Source organism: Gossypium raimondii, chromosome 13 (assembly GCF_025698545.1).
Source record: "Gossypium raimondii isolate GPD5lz chromosome 13, ASM2569854v1, whole genome shotgun sequence".
NCBI lineage: Eukaryota > Viridiplantae > Streptophyta > Magnoliopsida > Malvales > Malvaceae > Gossypium > Gossypium raimondii.
The window spans coordinates 30,145,300-30,164,571 of record NC_068577.1 but is presented as its reverse complement, the minus strand read 5'-3'; the positions used below and the strand labels follow the sequence as shown (position 1 = coordinate 30,164,571).

The 19,272-nt window shown below is 29.6% G+C and overlaps 1 protein-coding gene across 1 annotated transcript; it reads left to right on the top strand.

Annotated features, from left to right (window-relative positions):
• The first annotated feature begins 15,916 nt into the window (after positions 1-15,916).
• On the top strand, positions 15,917-17,941 carry LOC105783646 (thioredoxin-like 1-1, chloroplastic). Its single transcript, XM_012609219.2, has 4 exons — positions 15,917-16,358; positions 16,824-17,003; positions 17,081-17,245; positions 17,359-17,941. Exons 1-4 carry the CDS (start codon positions 16,110-16,112, stop codon positions 17,626-17,628), a joined length of 864 nt encoding a protein of 287 aa, XP_012464673.1. The 5' UTR covers positions 15,917-16,109; the 3' UTR covers positions 17,629-17,941.
• Positions 17,942-19,272: the final 1,331 nt, after the last annotated feature.

Here is a 19,272-nt window from a genome sequence, read left to right as displayed (position 1 = left end):
TACTAATTTTTCATTAAAAGGTGGACTCACGTCACAGAATATGTTTCATTTTAAAGCCACCACTGTTTTTCGAATGGCTAGTGGTACGACAGTGTTATCAATGTTTCCTAGTTTGAACCATTTCCCCAGAAACATCGGTTAAGTCTTGAAAATAGAATCAAACCTCTCCTTTGCTTCATCATCATGAACCCAAATTGAATATTCAGTAGATTTTTGGAAGAATGTGTCCTTTTTGCATGACATAATCTCTGGGAATTTTTGTAAACGATACTGAAAAAATAAATAGTAGAACTTCGTAGCAATTTGTAAACTTAGTTAGAATGTACGGCAATAGGGATATGTGACACAAAGGTTTACCTATGGATACTACCATGGAATTAATAAGCCATGCAATTATCATAAAATTTTTTAACCTTTACGTGTTGATCCTTGGATCACCCACTTATGGTTTCTTGACTTCTCCAATTGGATCACCAATTGCTAACTTCACGAACTGCAACAATTCGAGGTAATTCTTGCCATTCAACTTGTGAGATGTCAGCTGAAAAGAGAGGTAAGATGCTTCCGTCCCTTTAGTCATTGCACTCTCAATAATTGTTCCAATGGTAGAGCTTTCTACCTCAGTTTGGTTGTTGGATCTCTTATCCCTAGTGAAGGTTGTTTTAACAATGGTGTTACTAGAGATTTAACCTAGCTCTTATACCATGAAAGTTTTCAAGAGACTATATTCAATAAAACTATTCTGTATTTATTATGTAAAAAATTGAGTTTAAATAAAAAAACTCACAACATAACTGGGAAAATAAGTCTCTTATTCCGATAAACTACTAAAAGATAAAAAAAAACCTTCCTAAAAAACCTCAATTGATTATTCTAATATTATCTACTCAAATAACTTAAAAATTATCCCAAAGTATATAGAAGTTCAACACATATTTCGACACAATGCTTATATTGTTAAGTTTTTTCCTCCCTGCTTCTGGAACATGGGCATGTGTTATGTAGCCGAAAACTCGAAAATGTTCTACTTATGGCTTTAATCCACTTTAAACCTCCTTTAGTGTAACATATCTGACCGCCAATGTTGGACACCTATTAAGGACATAGTCCAATTTACTACTTCTAGCTAAAACATTTTAGGAATGCTTTTATTAGATAACATCGATCAAACTATGTTCATAATGGTTCTATTCTTCCGTTCAGCCACGTTGTTTTGCTGCAGTGTATGAGTGATGGTCAATTGCCTCCTTACTCCATTGTGTTTACAGAAATTATTGAACTTATTTGAATTAAATTTGCCTCATCTATCAGTGCTTAGACACTTAATAAATAATCTTGTTTCTTACGCAACCATGTTTTTAAAACATTTAAAATAATCTAAAGCCTATGACTTTTCTATCAAAAAATACACTTAAGCTTTTCTACTATAATCATCAATGAATAAGAAGATCTTATTGCTATTAGAAGTAGGTGTGATCAGATCGTAAATATCTGCATGAATGAGTGTCAATTTTTAAGTTGCTCTCTAATTACTTTTCTTTGAGATGGGATCACGATGTTGTTTCCCATTAATACAATCAGTACATGTGACATTTGAGGTGGTGAGTAGAGGTAGTCCATGTACCATGCCTTTGTTTAGCAAGGTTCTTAAGCCTTTGTAGCTTAGATGCTCGTATCTTCTATGCCAAAGATGAGTCAAGTTTTCAGCTTTTGTGTGAAACCATTGATCAACTTGCGCTAGAGAAGAAATATGTGACTGAGTAAGTAGAATAAACATTCTATTGGTACTCATATTGGTTTGAGTAATCAAACCCCTCTTTAGATGAAAAATCTTACATTTTTTGCCAAGCCTTTTTCCTGCAAATACCCTATGCTCAAAAGATTATTTATAAATTCATGAACATAGTATATCTCAATAACAACATGACTAACTCTATTTAGCAATAGTTTCAGACTTCTTTTTCCCATCACACTCATCTTTGTGTTATTCTTGAGTTTCACCGAATGTTGAAATCCTTCATCAAGTTCACTAAACATAGCTCGATCACCACACATGTGATTAGAACCACCCAAATTAAGGAACCATGTATCTTCCTTTCTAACCCCATTTGACTCCACATAAGCCATTAGAAACATCTCATCTTCCTCACCAAATTCTACATAGTTTTCTTCTTTATTCTCAATACACTCATATTGAAAATGTCCAAGTTTATGACATTTGTCACATTCCACCGTTGTTTTCTAGAAACTTGTTCGACCTTTTTCATTTTCTGTTCTATAGGCACTATGACCACGAACTCTTCCTCCATCATATGTCACTTTCAAAACCTGCTCCTCTCCACAATGCCTTTGAAAATTTTGTTCATGTACTATTAATTAGCTTTGTAATTCATCAAATGTGAGAGCATCAATGTCTTGTGATTCCTCAATAGAACAAACAACATAGTTAAACTTCTCAATTAAAAAGCGTAGAATTTTCTACCACTTTAACATCCTACGTATCTTCTCCATAAGTTCGCATCTTGTTTGCCACTGTCATGACCCTTGAGAAGTACTTTGTCACTCCTTCATCATTCCTCATCTCAAGCATTTCAAATTCTCTTCAGAGAGCTTGAAGATTAGATCTTTTGACCATTGCATTTCTTTCATATTTCTTCTTCATGGCATCCCATATTTATTTGGCAGTATTCTTGTTAAGAATGGTGTTAAAAATTGTGTGGCCAATAGCCTGAAAGAGATAGTTCTTCACTTTCAAATCTTTGAGCTTCGTCGCATCATTCTTCTTTCATTGTGCATCTGACTAAGGTGTTTCTCTTGCTAGTTCAACATAGCTAAGAACTACCAACTCTCAATATTCCTTAGAACATAGAAAATTTCCCATTAGCATGCTCCAATGATCATAGTGACCATCAAAGCGAGGAATAGCTGGTTGTATGAAGTTGTCAAAATTCATCTTTTGAGTCATCTTTTATGCTGCTGCTAGAATTTCTCAAGCCCAGTGAGGGTTCCAATACCAAACTGTTGGGAACTTTTATCTGATATGAGACTTAATAACACAAGTAAACAACAAGCTAGATTTTTAATGACTTGAGTTTTATTGATGATGACCTCAACTTATGTAGTCATACAATAAGATCTTAACAGAGAATAAAAACTGCACATTCAAATCAAATCAAAGATAAGAAATAACAGTAACATAGAATAATTCAAATATCAATACCCCTAAAGAATAGGAACCTATTCTAACAATAAGATCTGCAAAAAAAAAAAACTCATTCAATCTTCTCTTAATAAAAAAAATCAATCCAAGGCCTCACTCTTTTCATTACTTTAATTTTACCATTTCAACTAAATCACATTTAATTTTTACTTCAGTTTTTATAAATTTATATAAATATTTTATCACATCATGATTGTAATAAAATCTAATATTAATAGTATGTGGATGTGGAGGGTGAAATTTTAATGAATTTCTAATTTATTTGTTTAATTTTGTATATTTCAATTTTCATTCCTTTATTGGTGCAAAGATTCTTCAATGAATGATTACTTAGAAAATTTTAAAAGTCAAACTTTTGTATTTGCTAATTTTTCTTTTTCAATTTTAGCAGACGGTGGGATGAAAAAGGATTGAATGAAAGGTGAGGTTATATAAACTCATATCTTCTCTTTATTAAAACGCGTAATTTTTTCACAGTAATAATGTTACGTGTGATTAATTTCTTTTTAAAAAGTCAAATAAAACTTGAACCTTGAATGAATTGAGGTTCACGCGTAGGTTCTTGAGAAGTGCCTTCAATGATTGTAAGAGTCTCTTTCAAGGTGTACTCACAAATCACGTTTATATATATTCTTTTAATTTAATTTTTAGTTTAATTTAATTTTTAATTTTTCAAAATAAGTTAAATTAATTTTTAAATAAAATACAGATTAAAACATTAAAATTTTTAAATATGGAAGCTCATATGACAATCCATGTATTTTTCATATTATTTTTAAATTATTTGTTGACATAACATATAAGATAAATAATGTCATGTCGGCATGAAATACATATGAAGTGTCACATTAACATCATTAAAATTAATGATTTAATCAACATTTACGTTAAAGAAAAACCATTTAACGATTTTGAAATATTAAATTTAGTTAAAACATCATGTTCATAATGTGAAAGTATAGTCTTTTTAATATCACTGAATATACGAAACACTTTCAAAGTTTTATCCCTAAAGTTTAATATTGATTCTCAAAAATACTTTTGGGGTCAAAATATTTTTAGAGCCATAAGCAATACTAATTAAATAACTTTTGGAGTTGGAAATACTTTTAAAAATATTTTTGAACCCAAAAGCAAAATCAATTTTTTTTCTAGCTCCTACCTTTGGCAAAAGCACTTTTAGGGACAAAGAACAATTTTAATCTTTATAAATTATTTTATATAATATTTATATTGTGTATGTAATTACTTTCTTATTGAAATTTATTTTAAATATATAATATTATATATTTAAATTTTTATTGGTTATATTTTAATATTTAGAATATAGTTTATATATTTAAATTAAATTTATAAATAATTAATATTAATTATTTTAAAATATTTAAAATTTATATTTCATATATTAAAATATTAACAACAAATTATAATAACTTATTTTTGTATTATTACTAAAATATCATAATATTAACTGATTTGAATATTATTTAAATGCATATTTGTTACCTTATAACACCATAATTAAAATGAACATTTTATTTCTTAAAAGTATTTTTTGACAAGAATACTAACTACTTAAGTCTCAAATAAAACTTTTCAAAAGTACTTCCCAAAATAACTTTTCCACGGTACTTTTAAAAGCACTTCTCAAAAGTAATGTTAAATTAGCCTTAAAAGCATTAAAATTTTGAGAATTGACAAAAAAAATCTAAATTAAAGAAATACATATAGTTTTCCCTTAAATTTTATTTAAAATTTTCATTTTTACTTTTTTTAAAAATAAACTATTTACATTTTTTTCATATGACTCATATAGGGGAACGTGTCACTACGTACACTATATATCTTGACAAACATTTGTTAGTACAAATCTCCAGTGAAGAAAATCTCAAACACACGAATGGAACTCAAATAAAAAAAAGAAGAAATAGGACAAGGCTCCAAGGCGTGTATCAAGTCACTATCTTTAAGGTTATATTCGCCTCCACCTATCTTTGGTGTGCAAATGAGTTCTAAGCAAATTAACCTCGAGGATACAATTAAGCCAATGATTATTTGTGTTCTGTACTGATGAGAATAGTCCACTACACACTAAGCAATGTTTAACAAGAAACTCAATTTCTACAAAGGATTTATGCAGTAATACTTTATAGAATAATGTAATAATATTAGAAAATAAATGAAGGAAAGAAAGAATATTAGAATTTATTGGTTTTATTTCCAAATGAAATCTCATTCCTATTTATAGGAATTTTTATGTCTCTTCATAGAGATATCTTTCAATAGGTGTCTTTCTAAATAATTATGTCTTTAAAATAAACACATAATTATTCATTTAATATTATAACTATTCAAATAATATTATTTAAATAGTTATAATTCTTTTCAAAAATCAAATAATATAACTTTTGATTAATTACACCCATTCATTTATAGTTATTAGAACACTATAAATATTTGAAAATGTTCCAACAATCTTCGCCCAGTTTCAAAATATTTTAGATTTTGATATTCTTGGAAATCAATTTGCATAAATGAAGGTATCTTACGATTGAACCTTCACTTAGTGAAAACATGTTAAAGTTAATCGAAATTGCATGGTAGACTAAGCTTTGAATCAACTATTCTATTTGATTAACCGAACACACTCACACAATGATTTCAACATCGGTCAATGCATGGTATCTAGGGACATTGTTATGGCCATGTGTCTATGTCCTCTTTTCATGAGTGTAACACCCCAAACCCGGTCTAAAGGTTATGACCGAATCTGGCGATGTCACATTGTAACACCCCTTACCCGTATTCGACGCCAGAATAGGGTACGAGGCATTACCAGAACACATACACTTATAAACATGTTAAACCGAGTTATAAAATTTCATTCAAATTTAAACTCTTCAAATTTTTAACATGCTTTTATAAATCTTCACGTTATAACTTCAAAATACTATATTTGTAAAAATAGGGCTTCTGAGACCCAATACATGCTCATGCAATTCAATACTTCATTTCCATTTCATTTAATTCACGATTCTCATTTTCACGATTCAATTCAATTTCTCAATCCAATATATATTTCAATACCACAATAATTCATTTAATTCAAATCATATCATTTGCAATTTCCATTTAATTCACATACAATTCAATTTCATTAAGTTCAATACTAATACATATTTATCGTTTAACTTAACATCCCCTTTTTGCATCATTTTACACTTCAAGCATGAACCTAGTATTTCATTTCCTTTCCACTCTCGTTTCCTATGCATATCACACAAGATATAAACATTACACTAAACCGTAGTCGCAAGCTAGCCTTTTTGAAGACTAACCACATGATAAACCATTTTAATAAAGATTACAAACTTTAAACCTTACCACCCTTTTATGGTCACAAGCATATTTTCATCTAGACATTTACCATCTCAATGCATAATTTTATAAATTTAATGTGGCTTAATCCAGCCACAACTTGGCCAAAGCCTAAGCATACACACCAAACATGCTAGCCAAATAAACATATAGTATAAGCATTATAAGCATGGATAAGCACCACATTTATTTATGTATCAAACTTATCAACATGAGTTAATTTATAAACCATTTCTGACATTGCTACATACCAAATCATATACCAAGTATACCACATACACATACTATGAAACTTTATTTTCTCACATGAACTTTAACTATAACTAATAATGCACAATTATAAACATCATTTCTTTTTAATTGTTTATCGATTATAATCGAGCATATGGCCAATTATACACAAAGCATTCATATGTTCTTCCAATTTTCCTCCTCCTCCTCTCCATTACACATCCTTAATGTGTATAACACATTTAAACAACATTAACTACAATTTTACTATTCACTCACATGTATATTCAAAGTTGTCTATTCGAGTCAGAGTCACTAAATTATTTTTACCTGGAGCTACAGAACTTCAAATTAAGATTCATAAATTTTCCCCAAAACTATATTCACATATCCTTTTACCATAAAATTTTTATAATTTTTGGTTTAGCCAAATAGTACAGTTTATTCTTTAAAGTTCCCCTGTTTCACTGCTCAACATTTCTGACCTCTCTTCACTAAAAATTAATTATCTCATTGTACAGAATTCAGATATTGTTTACGTTTGTTTCTCTTGAATATATATTCAATGAGGATTCTAAACATATAAAATTTATCTCATAATTATTTTTGTACTATATTTAAAAATTTTCCAAAGTCAGAACAGGGGATTCCAAACTCATTCTAAACAGGGGATTCCAAACTCATTCTAACTCTGTCTAACTAAACTTCAAATATCTCAAAATATATAACTCTTTTTCTTGCCCTGTTTCTTTTATGTGAAAATAAACTCATTCAGCTTCAATTTCATATATCATTAAGCCTCTAATTCAATCTCCATATTTTTTGGTGATTTTTCAAAGTCACACAACTGTTGCTGTCTAAACTGTTTTATTGCTAAATGTACTCTTTCATAATTTCACTTTTTCACTTTCAATCACAATTCAATTCAAAATTCACTTTTCCATTTCTAAGTCGATATTCAATTCAATTCCACACCTATATTCATTATTCAATTACACTTAGTCAATTTCCCGATGAACACTTCGGAATAATAACAGATACTCTGTGGATTCAGCACATAGAAACCACATTATTAATCAATGATGTCCGGTGGAATCAGCACATAGCAACCACCTTACTAATCAATGATATTCGGTTCACATTGTAGCCTGCACATAGTACTACACATGTGACCATTACCATCCGATACACGTAGTAGCCTGCACATAGTACTACACACGTGATCGAAACTATCTGGTACGTATAGTAGCCTGCACATAGTACTACACATGCGACCTATCATTTCGGTACACGTAGTACCCTGCACATAGTACTACACACGTGACCATCACTTTCACTTTTATATAGTGGCCTACACACAATCCGTGCCACACATGTGATCATTTCTGTCACTTCATTCGTATCCATTTTTATTCCAAAAGTTCATTCGGGAGTTTTTCACTTTTTCTCACTTTACTTTTTATCGATCAATTTCAATTTCTTGTCTTTCTTGATTTATAACAATACATTTAACTTATATAACATTCACACTATTCATTCCAGTCCAAAAATCATACTTTGGAAAAATTACATTTTGCCCCTAAAGTTTCACAAAATTACGATTTTGCCCCTAGGCTCGTAAAATAATTTTTTTTCAATTTCCTTGCATTTTAGGCCTAGTTGAACCATTTTCATAACTATAGTAGTCCACAATACTCACTTATTCACACACTTGTGACATATTTTATAACCTTTACAAATTAATTCTTTTAGGCATTTTCATCGAAAATTACTTAGTACAAATCGTTTATCACACTCCAAACATTCATATTCTTCCATAAAACAACAAAATACATGCATATCATTCATGGGTAAATTTTTAAACACAAACCCTAGTTCAAAACAATGGTAAAAATAGGCAAATCTTGTTATGAGGATTTCAAAAACGTAAAAATCATTAAAAACGGGGATAGAACGGACTTACAATCGAGCTTGGAAGCTTGAAAAACCCTAGCCATGGTTTATCCATGCAATTTTCGGCTTAGGGGTTGAAGATGGACAAAAATTGGCTTTTAATTTTGTTTTTAATTCATTTTAATAACTAAATGACCAAAATGCCCTTAATGAAAAGCTTTGGAAACATGCCTAACCATACCCATTTTTTTCCACCAACTTAACCAATGGTCTAATTACCATATAAAGACCTCTAATTTAAAATTTCATAACAATTGGACGCCTCTAACATATAGAACTCAACTTTTGCACTTTTTACAATTTAGTCCTTTTGACTAAATTGAGTGAACAAATGTCAAAATTTTCGAACGAAATTTTCACGAAATCATTTTGTGAAATAGTAGACCATAAAAATATAATGAAAATAAATTTTTTTCTTGTCGAATTTGTGGTCCTGAAACCACTATTCCAGCTAGCCCCAAATTTAAGTTGTTACAATGAGTGTTGTCAGAGCCAAGCCCTTGAGCTCCTAAAAGCAGCCACACTTCCACTCACATAGGTAGATCCCATCAAGAGTGTTCCCATAATTATAACACTCTAACATATTTATGTTATGGGTCCATTAAGAGTACATTACTCATCTTTCCATTATCATTACGAGTACCTAACACTTTAGTCTTAGGATGAATTTATTTATAGTGCTAACAGTCACATACTAATGGTCTACTTTGTCTCATTGAACTCAAGACTTGACGTTATACCAAGCGTTAAGTCGAGTTTCCATCATAGGTGACTCTAATTAATGGGTTTGAATCCCATCCGTTTTGAGGTTTTTTTTTACTGCATCTCTAGCAATACTTTTTGTCAAAAGATCCACCAAATTTTCAATTGACCTCACATAATTAATAGTGATCACTCCATCAAAGATTAATTATCAGACATAACTATGTCTTAATCCAATGTGTCTAGATTTTCCATTATATACTTGGCTATATGCCTTTGGTAGAGTAGCCTCACTATCACAATAGATAGAAATAGGAGAAACTGGCTTAGACCATAAAGGTACACCATAAATAAAATTTCTTAACCATTATGCTTCTTTAGATGTAACGACTAATGCAATAAATTATGTTGCCATAGTGGAATCAGTAATACATGTTTGTTTCTTGGAACCCCTAGAAATAGCTCATCCACCAAGAATGAAGATTCATCAACTAGTAGATGCAGGATTTTTCAAACTTGTAATCCAACTAGCATCCGAATACCCTTCTAAAATTGAAGGATATCCATTATAACACAATCCATATTAATAGTTTTTTTAAGTACCTAAGTACCCTATTCAAAGCTTGCCAATGCAAACTATTTGAATTACTTGTGTACCTACTCAATTTCCCAACATCATATGCAATATCTGGTCTTGTACAAGTCATTATGTACATAAGACAACCAATTAGACTTACATATTTCAATTGGTCAATTTTCCTACCAGCATTAGATACTAATTTTATTTGAGGATCCATGGGTGTAGATGCTAGTATACAGTTGAAAAGATCAAACTTTTTAAGTATGTTTTCAATGTAATGTGATTGTGATAAAGCTATAGTGCTTTCATCTCGGGTTATTTTAATCCCAAGAATAACATCTGCTACACCCATATCCTTTGTAGCAAAGTTGTTTGACAAGACTTTCTTTGTGTTTTCTGTTTGTCCCAAATCCGTGCCAAAAATGAGCATGTCATCTACATATAAGCAAATTATGACACCTTTTCCGTTTTCAAATTTGTTATATATGCACTTATCGGGTTCATTTATTTTATAGTCATTAGCTAAAACAACCTTGTCAAATTTTTGGTGCTATTTTTTTAGTGCTTCTTTAAGTTCATACAAAGATTTAACAAGCTTACATACCTTATGCTCTTGTCCTAGAACAACAAATCCTTCCGGTTGTTCCATGTACACTTCCTCTTTCAATTCACCATTTAAAAATGCAATTTTAACATCCATTTGGTGAACAACCAAATTATATATAGAGGTAAGTGATATTAAGAGTCTAATTGTAGCAATTCTTGCTACTGGAGCATAGATATCAAAGTAATCAATACCTTGTTTTTGTGTAAAACCTTTGGCTACCAACCTTGCTTTAAATTTATCAATGGTTCCATCGACCTTCATTTTCTTTTTGAAGATCCATTTACAACCTATTGGTTTGGAACCTGATGGAAGATCAACTAAAATCCAAGTTTGATTTCCCATTATTGAACCATCTCATCATTTATTGCTACTTTCCAAAAAGCAGAGTCTTGAGATTTCATTACCTCTTCAAATGTAACAGGATCATATTTCGTATTATAATAATAAGGTATCTTATTGCATATACTTTCACATTTCCTTCTACAAGAAATATAATGAAATCTAGTCCAAAATCTTTGACATTTTTAATCCTCTTACTTCTTAATAATTCTTGGCAAGATTCATCATTATTATCAATTTGTTCCAATGGAATCCCATTCTCATTTGAAAAATGAATCAATTGTTGTGGTTGTAATTGTCTTGATATAGAATTAAATTTATTTTCATCAAAAATATCATCTCTTGATTCAATAACAGTATTAATTAAAATTGAATCATTTGGTTCAATTACCATGAACCTATATGCCTTGCTATTATGTGCATATATTATAAATATGCATTCAATTCCTCTTTCACCTAACTTTTTACGTTTAGGTGTTGGAACTTTGACAATAGCTCTACAACCCCAAACCTTCAAATAATTAAGGTTTGGTTTCCTTTTCTTCCATTGTTCATAGGGGGTTATTTTAGTTTCTGTATTAGGAACTCTATTCAATATATGACAAACTGTTAGAGTAACTTCTCCCCAAAAACCTTATCCAAGACCTGAATATGATAATATTGAATTTACCATTTCAGTCAAGACTCTATTTTTCCTTTCAGCTTCACCATTTTGTTGTGGTGTGTAAGGGGCTGAAACTTGATGGACAATTCCAATGGGTTCAAAATAACTTGGATTATAGTATTCTCCACCTCTATCTGATCTTAAGCACTTGATAAATGATTCACACTGAAGTTTAACTTCAGATTTATAAACTTTAAATTTATCAAGCGTTTCATCTTTTAAATGCAATAAATATACATAACAATATCTAGAACAATCATCAATAAAAGTAACAAAATATTTCTTTCCACCTAATGTAAGAGTATTACGCATGTCACATAAATCACTATGTATCAAATCAAGCAATTTTGTTTTCCTTTTAACCTTAGGGAAAGGGTTTCTTGTAATTTTAGTCAACATACAAATATTGCATTTTCAATATTATTATTAAAACATGAATTAAATTTAACTTATACATGTCATTCAATTTTCTATAATTTAAATGACCTAATCTATAATGTCACAATTAAAAAGATTCAACCATATAAGCAGAAATAGTATTTTTATTCTTATTAATAATATTGAGTTTGAACATACTCTCATACATATACCATTTCCCTACAAAAATTCCTCCCTTAGACAAAATAAATTTATCTGCCTCAAAAACAAGTTTGAAACCAAACTTATTCAACAGACTTCCAGACACTAAATTCTTCCTAACTTTTGGTACATAATATACATCATTTAAGGTTAAAACCTTTCTAGAAGTGAATTGTAGTTCAACAGACCCTTTGCCTTTGATTGTTGCAGTGGAAGAATTTTCCATGTACAAGACATTTTCATTTTCACATTGTGTGAACTTTGTGAACATGCTTTTGTCTTTGCACACATGTTTGGTTGCTCCAGTATCAATCCACCATGTATTATATCTTGTGCCATATTAATTTCAGATATCATTGCAACGAACTTTTCGTTATTATCAGCCTTAGAAGATGATTTCTTCTTTAAAAATTGACATTTATTCTTGAAATATCTCGGCTTACCATAATGATAGCATGAGCCATTTTGTTTCTTTTTGAACTTAGGTGCTCTATCAGTCTGTTTGAACTTTCTCTTGAATGGTTTAGTAGTCTGTACTTCCTCCGTAACATGCACTTTGGTATTTTCAGAATTTAGGTTCTGATCTTGTTTTATCCCTAAAGTTTAATATTGATTCTCAAAAATATTTTTGGGGTCAAAAATATTTTTAGAGTCATAAACAATACTGAATAAACAGCTTTTGGAGTCGGAAATGCTTTTAAAAAATACTTTTGAACCCAAAAGCAAAATCAATTTTTTTTCTAACTCCTACTTTTGGCAAAAGCACTTTTAGGGACAAAGAACAATTTTAACCTTTATAAATTATTTTATATAATATTTATATTGGGTATGTAATTCTTATTGAAATTTATTTTAAATATCTAATATTATATATTTAAATTTTTATTGGTTATATTTTAATATTTAAAATATAGTTTATATATTTAAATTAAATTTATAAATAATTAATATTAATTACCTAAAATATTTAAAATTTATATTTCATATATTAAAATATTAACAACAAATTATAATAAATTTTTTATATTATTACTAAAATATCATAATATTAATTAATTTGAATATTATTTAAATGCATATTTGTTACTTTATAACACCATAACTAAAATGAACATTTTATTTCTTAAAAGTACTTTTTGACGGTAATACTAACTACTTAAATCTTAAATAAAACTTTTCAAAAGTACTTCCCAAATTAACTTTTCCACGGTAATTTTAAAAGCACTTCTCAAAAGTAACGTTAAATTAGCCTTAAAAGCATTAAAATTTTGAGAATTGACAAAAGAAATCAAAATTAAAGAAATACATATAATTTTCCTTAAATTTTATTTAAAATTTTCATTTTTACTTTTTTAAAAATAAATTATTTACATTTTTTCATATGACTCATATAGGGGAGCTTGTCACTACGTACACTATATATCTTGACAAACATTTGTTAGTACAAATCTCTGGTGAAGAAAATCTCGAACACACGAACGGAACCAAACAAAAAAAAGAAAAAATAGGACAAGGCTCCAAGGCGTGTATTAAGTCACTTTCTTTAAGGTTATATTCGCCCCCACCTATCTTCGGTGTGCAAATGAGTTCCAAGCAAATTAACCTCGAGAATACAATGAAGCCAATGACTATTTGCGTTTTGCACTGACGAGAATAGTCCACTACACACTGAGCAATGTTTAACAAGAAACTCAATTTCTATAAAGGATTTTTGCAGTAATACTTTATAGAATAATGTAATAATATTAGAAAATGAAGGAATGAAAAAGAATATTAGAATTTATTGGTTTTATTTCCAAATGAAATCTCATTCCTATTTATAGGAATTTTCACGTCTCTTAATAGAAGTATCTTTCAATAGGTGTCTTTCTAAATAATAATGTCTTTAAAATAAACACATAATTTTTTATTTAATATTATAACTATTCAAATAATATTATTTAAATAGTTATAATTCTTTTCAAAAATTAAATAATATAACTTTTGATTAATTACACGTTCATTTATAGTTATTGGAACACTATAAATATTTAAAAATATTCCAACAACATTAATAGTTTTCGTAGTTGAATTTGTTACCACAAAAAATTGGTCAAGGAAATAAAACAAACAAATATGGTTACAAACTTATACTAATAAATTATTTTTGAAAAGAAAACTAAATTACACCATTAGTCACTAAATTATGAATAAGTTTTTATCTTGGTCATTTAATTAAAAAAGTTTCAATTTGGTTATTAAACTAATCAAAAGTTTTTATTTAAGTTACTAGGCTATTAAAACCGATGTTATATGGCATTTTCTATTCGCACTACCTGCATCAATTAAAAGCTTTATTTTTCCTTCTCTTGTACAGTTCAATTTTTTCATGAAAAAATTTTGGACGTCACAAATTTGCAAAACAAAATTCAAACAATTTGTTTCTCTAATCTCTAACATTGATTTTTGGATTGACTTGAATCTAAGGTATGCTATTCTACTCGTCAATGAGTATTGATTCACTGTACCGGTCGTCAAATCGTCGCTTGGAGATCGTTGTTAGAACTTTAAAAAGAAAATTTTATAGCCTAGTGATTTAAATAAAAACTTTTGAATAATTCGGTGACCAAATTATAACTCTTTTTAATTAAGTGAACAAAACGAAAATTTACCCATAATTTAATAATTAATGATATAATTTACCCTAACAAAATAAGGTCACTGAGTAAAATTATTAATTTTGTTCCTTTAAACTATTTCCCTATTTATTTCATTTACATCAATTTCCAAAATAAAATACTTAATGTTTTAAAATATAAATTTAGAAACAATTATTTATAATTTTTCTGTAAAACTGATAGTAGTTTAGAATGCTGGTAGTAGTAATATTTTATTATATTAAAATTATTGATCAAATAATAATGTTGTAAAGATATAACTTTTGTACATAAATTTATCTTATAAATATATAAATTTATGTAAAATTACTTTGTAAAACAATATGAAAGAGTGTCTCGCTAAAATGTATATCTCTATAAAAGGATATATTATGGAAAGATACACCTATTTTATGTAAAAAAACTTTTTATTAGCCATTTTATTGTTTTGTTTGAAGCATTTAGAGCTTTATTATACGTTGGGTGCATATAAAACTTTAAGGAAAATATTTTACACGCCTCAAAAATCGCTATATTTTAGTAATATGATTTTATTTTCCTTATTTATATTTTTAATAATTTATTTTTCTAATAAAATATTTAAATTTACTTTTTTATTATTTATTCGTAATCTTTAAGGTGGGACATACACGGTTGCTTTATTTTTCTGAGGAAATAAAAAATAAAAAAAATTCCAGGGTGGCCACAAAGGAAATGATGTGGGTAAAGAAACTACCTTTTATCCAAAGCATATCTGAAACTTCCTTTTATTTTTGCAAAATTGTAGGTACGATGCCACGTGTCTTAAATTTCACTGATCACGTGCATCTCCAGACCACCATAAAAACCGGCCAACACAAAAAAAATTTTTTTAAAAGAAAACCTTATCCAATACGTTTTCAATTTTTCCATCAAATACAAAATTATCCGTCAAAAAAAATCTTTGACCGTTAGATTCACATCATGACAAAACCCGATCAACGGTTGAAGTCAATCCTTAGACCTTAAAATAACCAACAAAAACTGGCAAAGCAAATCCTACACAGAAAAGGGGAAAAGAGAAAAAGGAAATCACTTTTGCTTTAAACTTCAAAGACACTGCAAAAGAAACTCTCCTCTGTATTTGTTGTATTTTAATTTTGATTGTGAGATTATAGCAAAGGGTTCAGTTTTCAATCTGCGTTTTTTTTAGTGTTGTTGTGAGAAAAAAAAAACTAGTTATGGCTGAAGTTTTTGGGAAGGGAAATCTGTTTACGACTTGTAACTATAGTCAGACGAAGAATCTAGAAGGTGGAACTTGTTTAGTTCCTAAGAAAATTTCTGGGTTTTCTTTAGAAAGGAACTGTTTTTCTTCTTTAAAGGTTAAATCTCAGGCTTTGAGAAGTGGTTTTAATGGGCAAAGAATGGTTTTTTTGGAGAAGAAAAGTATGAACAGGAGAAGGTTTTGTCAAGTTCCCATCAAAGCACAGGTTTGATTTAATCAACTTTACATCTTGTTAATTTCAATTTCTGGATCTTTGCTTCTTCTTTTTGTCCTTATTTTTGTGGAAAAGCGTGGGTATATTTTTATTTGTTTAGTTGTGTCAATTTATTTTGTGATTAATTTTTATTTAATTTTGAATTTCTTGATAATTTACTTTTTTTCTTTTCTATTATTAGCTTTCTACAGTTAGTTCTTTGCTCAGTTTTTACATACCAAAGATCAAAATCTTTAAATATAAATCGCCTTATATATGTGTAAAATTTTGATTTTTTTCACGTAACACAAAGATTAAACAAGAAATTTTACTCTTTCTTTCTTTTTTTGTTTGAAAATCTGTAGTAGTGTTATGATTTAAATTCTTTTTGTCCCCATAAGCTGATCTGTACATAGATCAATCAAGAAATACTAATTGGTTTCACTTTTTTTTTCTGGGTTTGTTTAATGGAATCAGATGCAAAGTGGGCTTATTGGTCGAGTTCAGAAATGGTGGGAGAAAGGGCTTCAACCAAATATGAAAGAAGTTGCATCTGCACAAGACCTAGTAGACTCTCTTTTGAATGCTGGTGATAAGCTTGTTGTGGTAGATTTCTTCTCCCCTGGTTGTGGTGGTTGCAAGGCTCTTCATCCCAAGGTATATATATGCATAGCTCTGTATCTAGATTTTGTTTTGGGGGTTTTATGTATTTGAATTGATTGTGGATTTGGCAGATTTGCCAATTTGCAGAGATGAATCCAGATGTGCAGTTTCTTCAGGTTAATTACGAGGAGCACAAGTCAATGTGCTATAGCCTTAATGTCCATGTGCTGCCTTTCTTCCGGTTCTATCGAGGTGCGCAGGGGCGTGTATGCAGCTTTAGTTGTACCAATGCCACGGTTAATCCTGAATCCTTCCTTTTAGATGCTAATTTCATTAGATATGGCTCCTAGTTCTTTTATTATTGTTTTCTAATGATGTGTGTTCTAAATTACAATGGCAAATTCTATAGATCAAAAAATTCAGAGATGCATTAGCCAAACACACACCAGACCGGTGCAGCCTCAGCACGACAAAAGGGCTCGAGGAGAAGGAGCTTTTGGCATTATCCGCGAACAAAGACCTTTCCTTCAACTACACACCAATTCCCACACATGAAGAGATTCTTATTTGGAAACAAGCTCCATCTGATTCAACGAGAAAGCTCCCGCTTTCAGTCCCGACAACATCCGCAAAACAAAGGGACAGTGAGGAGAAAACTTTGGTTGGTGTCGGAAGATGATGTAGTTAGGTTTTCTGCCATTTCCATTGCCCAGTGTACATTCTTACAGTATAATTGGAGTTGCAGGGCAGTTTGGATTTATTTTTTGGATCCTAGCCCTGCATGATTCAAGGGTAAGTTTGAAGACCAAAACTAGTGTGTATATTTTTGAGGTTGTCATTTTAATGTTCAAGGGAAAACCCCTTTTGTGAATGTAAAAACCTTTTGGTGTTGAAAACTAGATTACGAGTATTTGTACTTTTTGGGGGGTAATACGAGTATTTGTATTGGATATTTGGTATTAATGATGTTTTTTTGTTGCCTTTTTGTTTTACTTTGTACATATATTGAATTTGGTTCACACACTTTGTATCATTGGTATGAAAAATGACAAAATCTGATATCCAGCTTTCAAGGTGAAGTAGAGTTAACGAATTTAATTTGTGAAGAAATTACATTCAAAATCATTAAATTTTTAGTAAATTTACGATTTTATCACTCAAATTTGAAAAAGTTAATTTACTAAACTATTTGAAATTTTTTATTTAACTCCTTGGATTGTTAAGTTTTTTTTTTTTAAAAGTCCAGGTAGTAAGCTCTAAGAAATAATTTGACAATACCACTAAATGTGACGTCTCAAATCCGATCTGGACGATCTAACCTGAATTTTGAACGTCACATTAGCCATCAAAGTGACTTTTCATTTAAAATATTACGAACCACATTAACAAACTGTATACACCACAAATTTGCAGAATATTTCATATAGGAAATTAGACCTAAGTGTATATTTTTCTAAATTAATCATTTGCTTCACACAATCAGAAGGTAATACTCGACGGTCTCCCTTAGCCACAAAAATTTGTTAGTTCATTTAATTATCATCACATTAAACAAGTAATTAAACCATCCAAATTAACAATCAAGCAAGCAATTATAACATTCAAAAATCTCAAAGTTAAACAGTTCATAATGTTCGTTTATAACCTGTTGAAAATTTTATTTAGAGTATGTGTGTTGAGCTTTTAAACTCCGAAGTGAAATGTTGAAAAACATGCCTTAGATCCGAGTTGACCTAACGATCAATATTGGAGATTGGAGAAGAAAGGTGTTTCGATTTTGGTCTGTAAATTCGTGATGTTCAAAATTGTTTCATGAAAAACGAAATTAAACTATAGAAAAGAAAGAAAAAAAAAAGCTTTTGATTGATGCAGGCAGTGCGAATGGAGAAGATTATATAGCAACAATTTTAATAAATAATGAATAAAATGAAAACTTTCAAATAATTCAACAAATTTTTATAACTTTTTGAAGTTGAGTGATCAAGATATAAACTTACTAATAATTTAATAACTTGAATATAGTTTATTATGTTACAAGTATCCCAGGTTAATATCCAGTAGTTGTGGGTGGCCTACAACTCATGGAAGCCTCAAGAATTGTCTACTTGGACAGTGAACTCTTTTCTCGGAACATGGACAGTTAAGTAGACATCATCAACCGCTGCTTTGAAACATTTGCAGGATGACAATGCCACAAACCCAGGAGAGAGTAGAACATGTTCAGGTCATTAGTTTATAATAGAATTTTTAAATATTTCTTGTGTTGGTTAACCATGTAAAATCTTTACCTTACCTGTTTAATTAAAGATATTTATATTCTTAT